Raw genomic sequence first — 11,356 nt, 5'->3', positions numbered from 1 at the left:
CCCCCGGCTCCGGCTACGCGCGCGCGTGCGCGCCGGCGCCAGCTTCCCCGCCCCTTTCCCCGCTCCGCCCCCCTCCCCCCCGACTCCGCGCGACTTACATAACCGGCCCACGTGCGCCGCCCTCACGTGTCACAACAGCGCGAGCCCCGCCGGCCGGCAGCCGCGGCGCCGGGGAAGGCGGGCGAGAAGGTGGAGACATGCAAACGACCCGGGGGCCGCGGCCAACCCGGGGGCGCCTCGCCCCTCCGCTCGGGGCGGGGCCAGGGGGTGGGCGGGGCCGGGCAGAGCGCCGGGGGCGGCGCGCCTTCGCCATGTGGCCGCCAGGAGCGGGGTGGCTCTGCGGCGAGTCCGCCGAGCGCTTGCGCTTACTGAACGCTGGGCCCCGTCTCCAAGGGCCTTTGGYGTTCGTAACCTGGATTCCTTTCGGAGGAAGTGGAACCGAGTCTGTTCGCCATGCCTTCTCCCAAAGGCACGCGTGGAGGGCAGGGCCCTCCTCCAGCAGGTACCTAACAGGCAGGTGCCTACAGGTAGCTCTTGACCCCCTGAGACCTTCCTGCCCTGCTGTGGTTCACGTGCAATACAAATAGCTAAACAGCTTGGGCGTGCTTCTGTTTACTTGCCAGTGAATGCTAATCTCTTGTATTGCAGCAGTGATCCATCTATTTGCAGTTCTTCACACACTTCTGATATGAAATCTTTTTTTTTTTAGCTGTCCTACTGTTGTCACAGCTTGCCTAATTTATCCCTTTTCTTTTGTGTGTGTGTGTGTGTGGGGGGGGGTGTTATGTTGATCACTAGCTCTTCCAGGAAGTTGGACACCACCTGGGGCCCAAATGAAATGGCACACCTTGTGAGGCTGGAGAGTTTCTGTGCTGGCAGGAGCATGAAGCTGCTCATCTGAGGTCTGCTGCCAAGTGTAATAATTGCAGTGCTGATTGGACTGGCACACTACACAGCASCTGAAGAAATCGCTGGATGGCAGTTTGCCACTCAGGCAGCAACTCACTGTGAGTCACCATGTGGGAGAATTTGGAGGAGCACATGCCCTCTACTTTYGCATCTTTGACTCCACACAAGCACATCCAGGGACCCCTCTCCAGACCACTGTCCACCACWGCCAACCTCAGCACCCCCTGTGCTAGAGCTCCTGCTTCCAACCTTGGTAAGGTTAAGTAAGGCCTTTCCATAATGATCTCTAGRATAGAAGAGGGAAAGGCAGGTGTAGAAATTTTCTCATCAGAAGACTGCTCAGATCTGCAAAGCAGCAGAGTATTTTTCCAGGCTAGCCAGAGGGCCTACTGTGCTTTTAAAAGATACTCCTTTGGGCCCATGAGCTATGGGAGAAATCTACATAGGAACTACCTGTATCACAACACTAACCCCTGTCCCTAGTGGGTAAAGCTACATGTACCCCGCTTGGTTCCAGCATCCCAGCAAACCTTGTATGAGGCAGAACCTGATGAGACAGCCTCTTCCTTCCCTTAACTGTCATAAAATCATGAAATAATTGGGACACTACATAACATATTTTCATCCCTATCCCACATCCACAAGAACAACGAGCAGAGGCTGTCTTGGAGGCAGTATTGCAGCCCTCAGGAGCAATGCAGTGTTTTGGGTAAAAAAAAAAAAAAAAAAAAAAAACTCCTCAGTGGTGCTGACATTGGGTTTTGGCCCACCTGCACTCTTGCAGCAAGAGGCTGGAGTAGCAGCTGTGAAAGGGATCCAGAGCCAACAAATCTGCTCCCAGGCCTAGGTTGGAAGGCAGCTGTTACAGAAACAGGACCAGTACCATCTGATGGCTGATACAGAGCATCAGCCTAGACAGCATCCGGACTGCCAGGCTTTCTCCTGTTTTTTCCACATTCAGATGGTTGTGCTTGTCCTTACAGCACATGGGCCCAGTTCTGTCAATCTGAGCTCCCAGTAAGGCATGTCAGCCTCTGCAGGAAAGTTGTTGGCTGCATTATCCCTCTTTTTCCCTTTTCCCCATTCCTCTCCACCGCCGTCCGCCCTCCCCTCCCCCGGCTCATTTTGGAAGTTGTAGATTATGGGACTGCCCAATCCTCCTCCTTAGTGAGGCTGGCTGCACTGGCCACTATATCCTCAGACAAGGCTGTGAGGAAAGTAACAATACTTCAGGAGAGGGGATTTCCTCGGAGCTATGGTGGTACCATAAAGGATATCACTCAGTGCACAGGAAAGGGCTAAATGAAGGCAAATCAGACTAATCATGCATRTCAAAAGAAAGGGTGATAGAACAAGTGAAGCAGAAAAGCCTTAAGGAGATACAAGGGACTATGAAAACCCCTTTCTTACACAGTGAAGATAAGGAACAACACAGAAATTTTGGGAAGCTCATCTTTTTTTAGTGCTCACATATGATTATTTCATGGAAAAGCATGTTATCCTTCCCCATGTCACCCRGTCCACTTGCAGAGATGCAGCATGTTTGTAGCCCTCAGGAAGAGGGGAGGTAAAGTAAGCACAGTCCTTGCTGTCCTGAACACCTGCAGAGAGCTGCACATTACAGCTGCTACAGAAACTGGTCCCTGTTATTCCACTCTGTAAGGCAAGGTCTTCCTGTATCTGCAGACAGGTCATGAAGGACAGCAAGTAATCATAGTTCAGAGGATACGGGGAATGTTGGTATCAAGCCTGTTGCTCAGGGCTYGCTCTCTATTAGATTAGCCAGACATAATTTCTACCTCTGCATATAGGAAAAACACTGTCACTGTCAGAAGATGCAGCAACACAGGATGCTCCAATGGTGCAGACAGATACCCAAATATGCCAGATAAACCTGTCCCTTCTTGTGAAGAAAGTTTCATTGTCTTCATAGATGCCCAGGCTAGACTTACAGGTGTCCTAAATCCTTCTGATAAAGCCTGCTAATACATCTATAAACATTTCTTAATGGCCCAGTACATGCAAGACAAGGAGCAGTAACCCTTTTTATACAGTCACGGCCACTTATGCTGGGCGCTTAATATTGACTGTATAAAACAGATTAAGGACAGCATAGTGCTTCCTTGGGGAGACCCTCATTTGAAGCAAGAGATCGTGATTCCTTCCCTTCAGAAAGCATCAAACAACACACGTAGACTGTATCTGAATCTCAAGCACCATCATCCCTACACAGAACAACAGAGGTGAAGAAACCTCAACACTATCCACTTTGATCTACTGTCCCACTTCCATTTTGACTAGTTACTTGCTGATACAGGTGTAATATAGACATCGCTAGACACTTGCCTCCTCTCTTACCTTAAGAACTGCTAATGACTGTAACAAAACAAACGTAGCTCAAACGGACTTTTCAGAGTTTGAGTTCCTCAGTTTCTGATGACATTTTCAACTGAGATAATTCAAGTACAAAATTATTCAGCTTTTCAAAGCTATGTCAATTTAAACTGTCACTTCTACCACTTAGCCCTCACTCTTTTATTCTCACCTATGACTGGATTGCACAAAGGAGAGAAAAGGTTAGTAAAGTTTAAGGAGCGATTTACAGGTGCASAGAGCATGTTCTTTCACCCAATCCTGTGTTATCAGAAAGTTCTTTATTTTAGTAGAAAGGCTAAAAGAATAGCTAGTTAGCTGGAAAAAAAAAGGGCACACATAATAGATCATATATATAACAAATTAAAYGATAAAACATAAGCATATTGCACAACAAAAACATTTGAACTAATTCTCAAGAATAGAGTCAGGCAGTCCCTAAGGAGACCTCTTTCCAAAGTAAACAGTCTTTAGATTTCAGACCTATTAGCTATAGAGTCAGCTATTGAGTCCGATAGAAAGGAGACATCAAGAAAAACTGCTAGCCTAATGAATAGTAAAAATACAGTAAAATGAATCTCTTTCTATACTCTACCAAGTATGCTGAACAACTCAAAAGCATCTTGAATGAAATGTGTGCCGTAAGATGCTATTTTATGGAACTAAACTAGTATRATGCCCACAATATTAATGCTTCACAGATGTTCCACAATTTTCACAGCAAATGACAGTTGATATTTTGCTTTGTTAAGAGATACTGCAAATCAAATTTCAAAGTCTTCTTGCAAGAGACAAGGTCAGCTGGATCTGTTTCAACTTGCACTAAGAACAGACAGTGTGCAAAGTACAATGGCACAGAAAAAAAAAGACATTGAGAACTAATAGTCTGGTAGTTTACAGGAAAATAGGATGAACTATTTCAGTTTTGAGATGCATTGTACAACTGTTCCTTTTTCATAACATTAGCAGGCTACAGCATTCTATAACAAACTAGTTGTCATTCATTAGATCATTCCTGGGAAGAGATGCTACAGTTAAGTYTATGGCTTAGCTCTTCAGGGTAACAGGAATGATAAAACTTAAGCAATATATAAGCACATAAGGTTATAGTAACTGCTCAATTTTTTTTTCATTCTGATATACATGTAAGCAAGCTCCTGCCAGGTTGCATTTGTCTAGCTACAAATGCATTGTAAGCAGAAAGACTATGATTCTATCTGGACATAGTATTGATTTCTGTCTTACATGTTAATACGTTTATGACATACACTTGAAAACAGGGGTTGATTGGCAGAATTGTACAATGTTTCAAATGATATATTCAAGTTACTATTTGAAGAGGTAAAATGCTATATTAAATACCTCTTTTTCTTGTACAGAAGTGGAACGATGCTCTTATTTTTGTACATTTCACTCGTACATTGAACCTTGCCTTTTTGAAAAACACCAAGCTATATAATTTAATTTCCRGCTTTAAGAGCTGAGGAAGTCTTCCTTCCCTGACCTCATTTTAGGAAAAAAAAGAAAAAAAGTTTTGTGCGGGTTTAAGGCTTAAGAATTGGAAGTTATTAATAATTAGCATGAAATATTTGTAATGTACAACTTAAGTAGCCCTTCAGTTAGTTTTAYTGTATTACAAATAGTTCTAGCACAAGTTAATTGCTTGCTCGTGTTTCTTAAAGCTTCATGCTGTACTATTCTACAAGYCTTCGCTTAGTAGAGCTTGCCAGTTTTTAATCTGGGACTATTTTACTTCTCAGTATCTTTATGAACAGTGCTATCCATCATCTTTATCCACTCTGCAATAAAATTTTCCTCCGTTTAATTTGCAGAAATCTGATAATGATCTCAGTTCTGAGACAGGTCAAGCTATTTACATCTTTCACAATAGTGTTTGCACTCTCCCTTCACCAGAACAGCATCATAGTGCTATAAAACAGASTATCATGAAATCTGAGGAATTTGGGAAGAGAAGAAACAGATCTCTCACCATCCCTTCACTAAACCCTAAAGCCCCACCAGATTTCATATTGCAATAAGAAGCATTGTTAGGCCTTAGGGAGTACCCTTATTCCCAAGATACATGGGATCCYTTTCTGTTCCTCCCAAACCTTGTTGCCCCTCCCCAGGACTCACAGACCCCACACGTGTTGGTGTTCCAGCCCAAGACCTAGCTGATCCAGTGACTGGGAGAGCGCTGCCTACAGGGAACAGACAGAGAAAACAGCCTCATCTGCTGCCATTTCCCCTTTCTTAGGGCTTCCATGGGGGCTATGCAGGTAGCACCATGTAACACTGTGCAAGAAGCCAAGYGGATAAAGCTAGATATCTATTCATATCACTACCTTGTTGTTTTGGTATTGTGTGGTTCAAATCATGATAGCACTAGTCTCTTATGCACTTACCCACTGCTCTAGCATAAGAGGTCATCCCATAGCAGTCCTGTATTCTCTTAGTTTTGGTCAATGAAAGCTCAGTTTTGAAGTGGTTTAAAGAGAAGTAGTTTGGGCTGCATACTCTGTACTACAATATTCTTGCATATACTTACAAATACACATCATGAAAAAATAGCGCTCATGTAACAACATTCTTCGGATATAAACTTCATTTATCTTCTCTTACATCCAATTTTCTTACACCACAGTGGAATAAATAAGAGGGGTCTAGATGCATTACTTGTGCAAAGCCTTCCCAATGGGCTGTTGCTTCCTTATGGGCCATCCCTTGCAAGTCTAAAATGCAAACTGTGTAAATTCTTATTATGTCACACCCTGAGTAAAACCAAAGCCCAAGGGACAAGAGTCTATAGATATAYCTGTATTAAAACAAACATGATTCAAAACAAACAACTGAAAATGATCCAGGGTAGCCAGAGGCAGGGTGACAGAGATCTTAAACACAATACTCCAATTCTCTTTGAGACCACTATTTGCCCTGACTAAAGGGCATGATATTTAGAGGTTCTTGCAATAATAAGGTAGGTGAAGAGACACAGGTCCTGCAAGTCTCAAACACTATGATTTGCATTTCAAATCCAATTAGCTTTATTGATTTGTCTGTATTGATCACTATGAAGGCAAAAGACAAGTTGGTCACAGAGTTTGCATGTATATTGCCTCTGAACAAGCACAGAAGACTACAGGTAAACCATCCTGGAATGTTTATAGTATCAAATGCTGTGCATAGCACTTCAGTCAGGTTTAAAGCTTATCTGCTACCTTGAAGTATTATGCCATTTAAATATCTGAAAGACTGTTCCTTCCTAGGAGTCCAAACTCTGCACATACTAGGATCTCCTTAAATTAAAAGTGGCCCCTAAGAGGCTTAGCTTTCAGTTAATTCTCCTTGAACTTGGGWCAGTCTTTGAGATTTCTCTGTGTTCATGATGTAACTGGCTAGAGTAGACAAGGTAGACGAAATTTCAGAGAGCTTCTGAAGAGACCTTTCTTCCAAAAACAAYACTCTTTCACTTAGTTTCATGCTGTCATTGTGCATCTGATTTGTGCATCTGAARTGCTGCTCAGTTTTTTCGGTGGAAAAGTGATTAATTTTTCTTCTCTTCTCAATATGCCCTTAAAAAAAAAAAAAGTCACAGTCAGCACTCAAGATGGGGCAATGATGAAATAAAGACTGCACAAAGAGTTTTAWATTAAACTATGATAACTGTTTCAAGAAATCCACTTCTATTCAGGATCTATTTTTTTTTTCAAAAAGGAAGATTCTGACATATATTCTTTTGTATTTATTTCCAACCCCTCTCCCCCTTTATTTTTTTTTTTTTATGAAAAGGGACACAAAAGCATTATTTTAYTCCAAAAAGAAAAACTGACACAATATGATAAATTCTGTTAGCACAGACAATTTTTCAAGATTTTGTTTCCTCAAGTAGGATTTCATTACACAGTATTTATGATCATTATGGCAACAAAGRGCTCATAAATCAAACACAGTAAGGCAACAACTTTTATCTAACCTGAAACTAGCTTAGCAAACACATACTACATCAACAATTAAGTTACTCAAAACCTATATTTCATGTTATTTCATGTTCCAAACATAAGCACTTCCACAAAATAACTGTTCTGCCAGCTGCAGAAGAGTTCTCAACTCCTGAACATGGGCAAGCTTTCTTCATAGAGGAATARCTCTGGCATTGGTTTACTCTAACCCACTGCACAGTAGAAACACTCCAAAGTATCAGTGAGCAGTTTTAACTATATATTTGACAGGCAAAATTAACAGCAATAAATTCAGTAACATAATACTATGTTAAATTAGTCCACCTTTTCAGGCTATTCAAAGATATGATTCCAGTATAGGGGAAATACATCCTCTGTGTTTGAGGAATCTTTCATGGCTTGCCTCCTCTCCACACACTAATGGCTATTTAACAACTCCCTCTTCAGTCCGAACAGAAAAAAAAACAGAACTGAAAACAGGCCAACTGAGACTGGTTAATCTCAATCTACRACTTTTACCTGAGTCTGAACAGGTAGAACTGTAATCTTCTGCTTCTGTGTTTAATCCACTGTTGTCTGTTGGTTGTTCAGATTCCTGTATGTTTTCAATGAAGGAGGGGGGGGGGAAAAGAAAAAGTAGTTTGACATCTAAAAACTTGTCCCAAATACTAGGGTTTTCTGGGGTAGGTGGGTGGGGGAATTATAAGATATACTAGAGAAAGTCACGAATTGTTGTAGTTTCTATAGGTTTCTACTGTTTGCTTCCAAGTTTGGTTAAAACTACTGTTATAGCAACCACACACTACAATTCAATGGACAGTTGGAGATGGAAATGCTATCTATGCTGYAACTGCAATTGCAGCTGTCATCAACTTTATCTAGCAAAACAGAAATCAATTTGAATCTATTTTTGAATTTACTGTTGGTATTTTTTACTTGTTAGGCTGCATATTCATACTGGCTGTTATATTCAGAGTATATGTTAAAAACAAGACAAAACCCATCATCTGGTAGTTTTCTATATTTTGTAGACTAAGTATTAAATACAGATACAGCATTTGGACTTCACAGTTCTGGCAATGTATCACTCTCCCCTCCACTATATAAGAATCAAAATCAGATCCCACRGTCACATTTTTTTAGGGACATTACAAATAGCAGATTATGGTTTCTTTTGTTTCTATAATGATCATTAAGGTCCTCTACTCAGTGCTGAGATAGAAGTCTTAGTAACAAATACTATAAACCAAATTCTGTACTCTAAGCTGTCTTGAGTTTTTCTTTTACCAAGCCTGTCTTCTATCTGTCTGTATCTCTCTCTCTCTCTCTCTCTCTCTCACACACACACACACACACACACACACTCACTCACACTGGACAACTAGAGTACTCCACTTGCAGGTACACTAGTGATGTTATTAAAGAAGCTCCATGAACATAGCTGAAGACATAATTATGAAAACATAGTTATGTGCTGCTTCTTCAAAAATACATAGAGAGCACTGTGGATGACCTCAGAATGCAAAAGGCTGGCAATATTTGCTAAATATTTCCCTCCATACCCTTCCCCCTACAACATTACTATGTTATTCAACCCYTTTACTTCCTCCCTACTGTGCTACCTCTTCCAGTGTGCTGCAGTAACTATGTTACTTCACTGCCAAAGATGATGAGGTAAATTTTTAAGCTGGATCAGTTCTACAATTCAGTTCACCATTCAAATGCAAAAGCAATTGCATGAACCCAACTCAGAGAATGGTSTAAGAGTGGAAATGCAGAGCTAGGAAGCATGATAGCTCAAGCTCAATTCTCTCTTTCCTTTGATGGATTTATGAGAAGAAGCGAGGCGCAATAAAAGTAAGACACTTCTGGGTTTTACTACTTTAAAATCATAGGACAAAGCACAGGCTAAACAATTTTCTAAATGTCTGATATTTTTCTGATCAACACAGACAACTGCCAAAACAAGATTCATATAAACAAGAAAAAGACAGTATTAGAAACACTATAGTCTTAGGTTATAATAAATCCCTTTATGTAAATAAATAGAATGCAGAAGAAAATAGTATTTATCTTTTTCTTACTAAATGTTCTTGACTTCCACAACTCCTATTGCGATGTTTGAGTACCCAGTCTRTATCAGATGGATGTACCCTGGAAAGAGAATGTAAACTTAAACGTAAGCTACATTAATAATATACTGCATAATTTCAGTCATAAATATTTTTAGAACAGTTTTCTTCATTTTTTTTTCCAAATACTGAAAACAAATATAGGAATTTAATTCAAACGCACAGCAACTCTTCCACTAGTGTTAGAAAATACCTTACAAGTTGTGGAAAACAACTGGACTACTTTCTTTAGAGCATGTCCTTGCTCCATCTTAGAATGTCTTCAGCCATGTGTGTGAAACTGATGGGAAGAAGTGTGAAGAAATACACTGGCATCACTATCTTTTCAGCTGCCTTGCTGTAGCTTTCTTACATACCTCTTCCCTTATTTCCAGTGAAATTGCGTGCTTTGAGGTCAGAGAGAAATTATTTTCTAACAGATCCACCCAAAAATCATAAAGTCTTTTTAGAGATTCTTTACAAATAAGATTTTCTGACATTTTGGTTGCAAATTTCCCTACCTTTTCAGAAGTTACYTTTGTCAAGATACTCTTTACCTAGTGAGTGAACTTGAATATTTTTATTATAGTTTAGTTTATTCTCATCCTTACTAAAGCTAATCTCAGGTTTAATAACTTCATTATGCAGACCAGTTTGTTTTCAAAGCTATTCAACACAATACTGTAAATCCTGCTGGCTTCAAAAATCTTYAAAAACAGTTGAAAATTTTCCAATAACTGTTACAAAAGAAGCTGTATTTTTAAGAGGACAATTACACAGATTGTAAATTCAGGACTAAGTCCTACCTTGTTAATGCATCTATGTAATTATATTTAAATCTGTAGGAAATATTGCAGATGTTAAAAAACAAACAAAGCACCCCCAAACCACATACACAAAGCATAGTTTGTGCAGTTTTAATTCTACACAACTCTTAAAACCTACCCAAAGGACAAACATACTCAGACGCAGCTAGGGTAACCAGCAATGRAATATTAAAAAAAGGAAATGTTTTTCTATGTCTACAGACTTAAAATTACAAGATGTCAAGTCTATTGTTATTTTAATTTACAGTAACTTGCCGTTAGATCTGTGGACTTTTTCTGGAAAGGAACACTTCATTTGTAACTTGGCACTCAATAGCATCTTATAACSCAGGATAAATCAAGATATTGTAACTTAAAGAAGTGAGGGAAGGAAACCAGTCTGTTGTGTACACAGTTGCTGGGTGACCACTGCAAAGCTCTCCTTTCAAAGATTCAGAAGGCAGGGAAGGCTACAAGTCAGTCAGAAAGACTTTAATCAGGTTGTGCACAGGATGGCTATATAGCTGTTCTGTAACCTACTTATMCTGACTGTGGCAAGATACTCTACTTCTGCAGGACAGCATATCAGACAGCACAAAACAGTATCTCCTCTGGAATCATTCGGACTGAATGCATGAACATAGTTTGMATATACACCCTATGTATACGTATTTCTACTAAACATTAAGGATAGCTGAACCGCAACCGAATGGGCTGGAGCATGACCCGTAAGATTCTTCCCCCTGCTTCCCAAGCAGAACTTGGGATAAMTTGAAAACCATTCTGATAATCTATAGGTGGAGTTATGCATCACTAAACTTTTTGCGTAAGCCATGAATGGAATAGGGAGATTTTTTGATCTAAAAAGAAAGGATGATTTTTATTCACTTCCCTCAACAAAAGAYCTGCTTCATCATGACAGATGCCTGGAGATAGCTAGATCAGTTCCAGTGAGGGGGAGGGAGATCAACTTTACTCTTAACGAATAAAGTCGAAGTACAACATAGCTTTAATAYAGAAAGGGGAGAAACAAGAAGCTGTCCAGATATTCAAAGGAAAGAACCATAAATCCATCAAAGACTATCATGAGGTCCCAAGCTCACTCATATTAATTAAAAGAAAAAAAAAAATCAGCTCTTCAGTATGAAACATTATAGAGTAGCCCTGAAGCAGAGAGAGATGGTCTAAGTGGCTAAAA

The 11,356-nt window shown here is 40.5% G+C and overlaps 1 protein-coding gene across 3 annotated transcripts in view; it reads right to left on the bottom strand.

Moving 5' to 3' along the window:
• Positions 1–3,544: 3,544 nt before the first annotated feature.
• The window catches only part of LOC146600757 (uncharacterized), a 28,288-nt gene continuing 20,476 nt past the window's right edge, over positions 3,545–11,356 (bottom strand). For all 3 annotated transcript variants that reach the window (XM_085318676.1, XM_085318684.1, XM_085318691.1), the window contains 3 exons: positions 9,326–9,395; positions 7,761–7,836; positions 3,545–6,854 (listed from right to left, as the gene is read on the bottom strand). In XM_085318676.1, the coding sequence (XP_085174802.1) occupies positions 6,607–6,854; positions 7,761–7,836; positions 9,326–9,395 (394 nt within the window). In that variant the 3' untranslated portion in view covers positions 3,545–6,606. The remainder of the gene's footprint in view (positions 6,855–7,760; positions 7,837–9,325; positions 9,396–11,356) is intronic.

This window comes from Rhea americana, unplaced genomic scaffold, assembly GCF_003343005.1.
Source record: "Rhea americana isolate MKP2758 unplaced genomic scaffold, rheAme1 scaffold_117, whole genome shotgun sequence".
Taxonomy (NCBI): Eukaryota; Metazoa; Chordata; class Aves; order Rheiformes; family Rheidae; genus Rhea; species Rhea americana.
The sequence above is the reverse complement of the archived record's forward strand: the minus strand, read 5'-3'. Positions and strand labels throughout refer to the sequence as shown.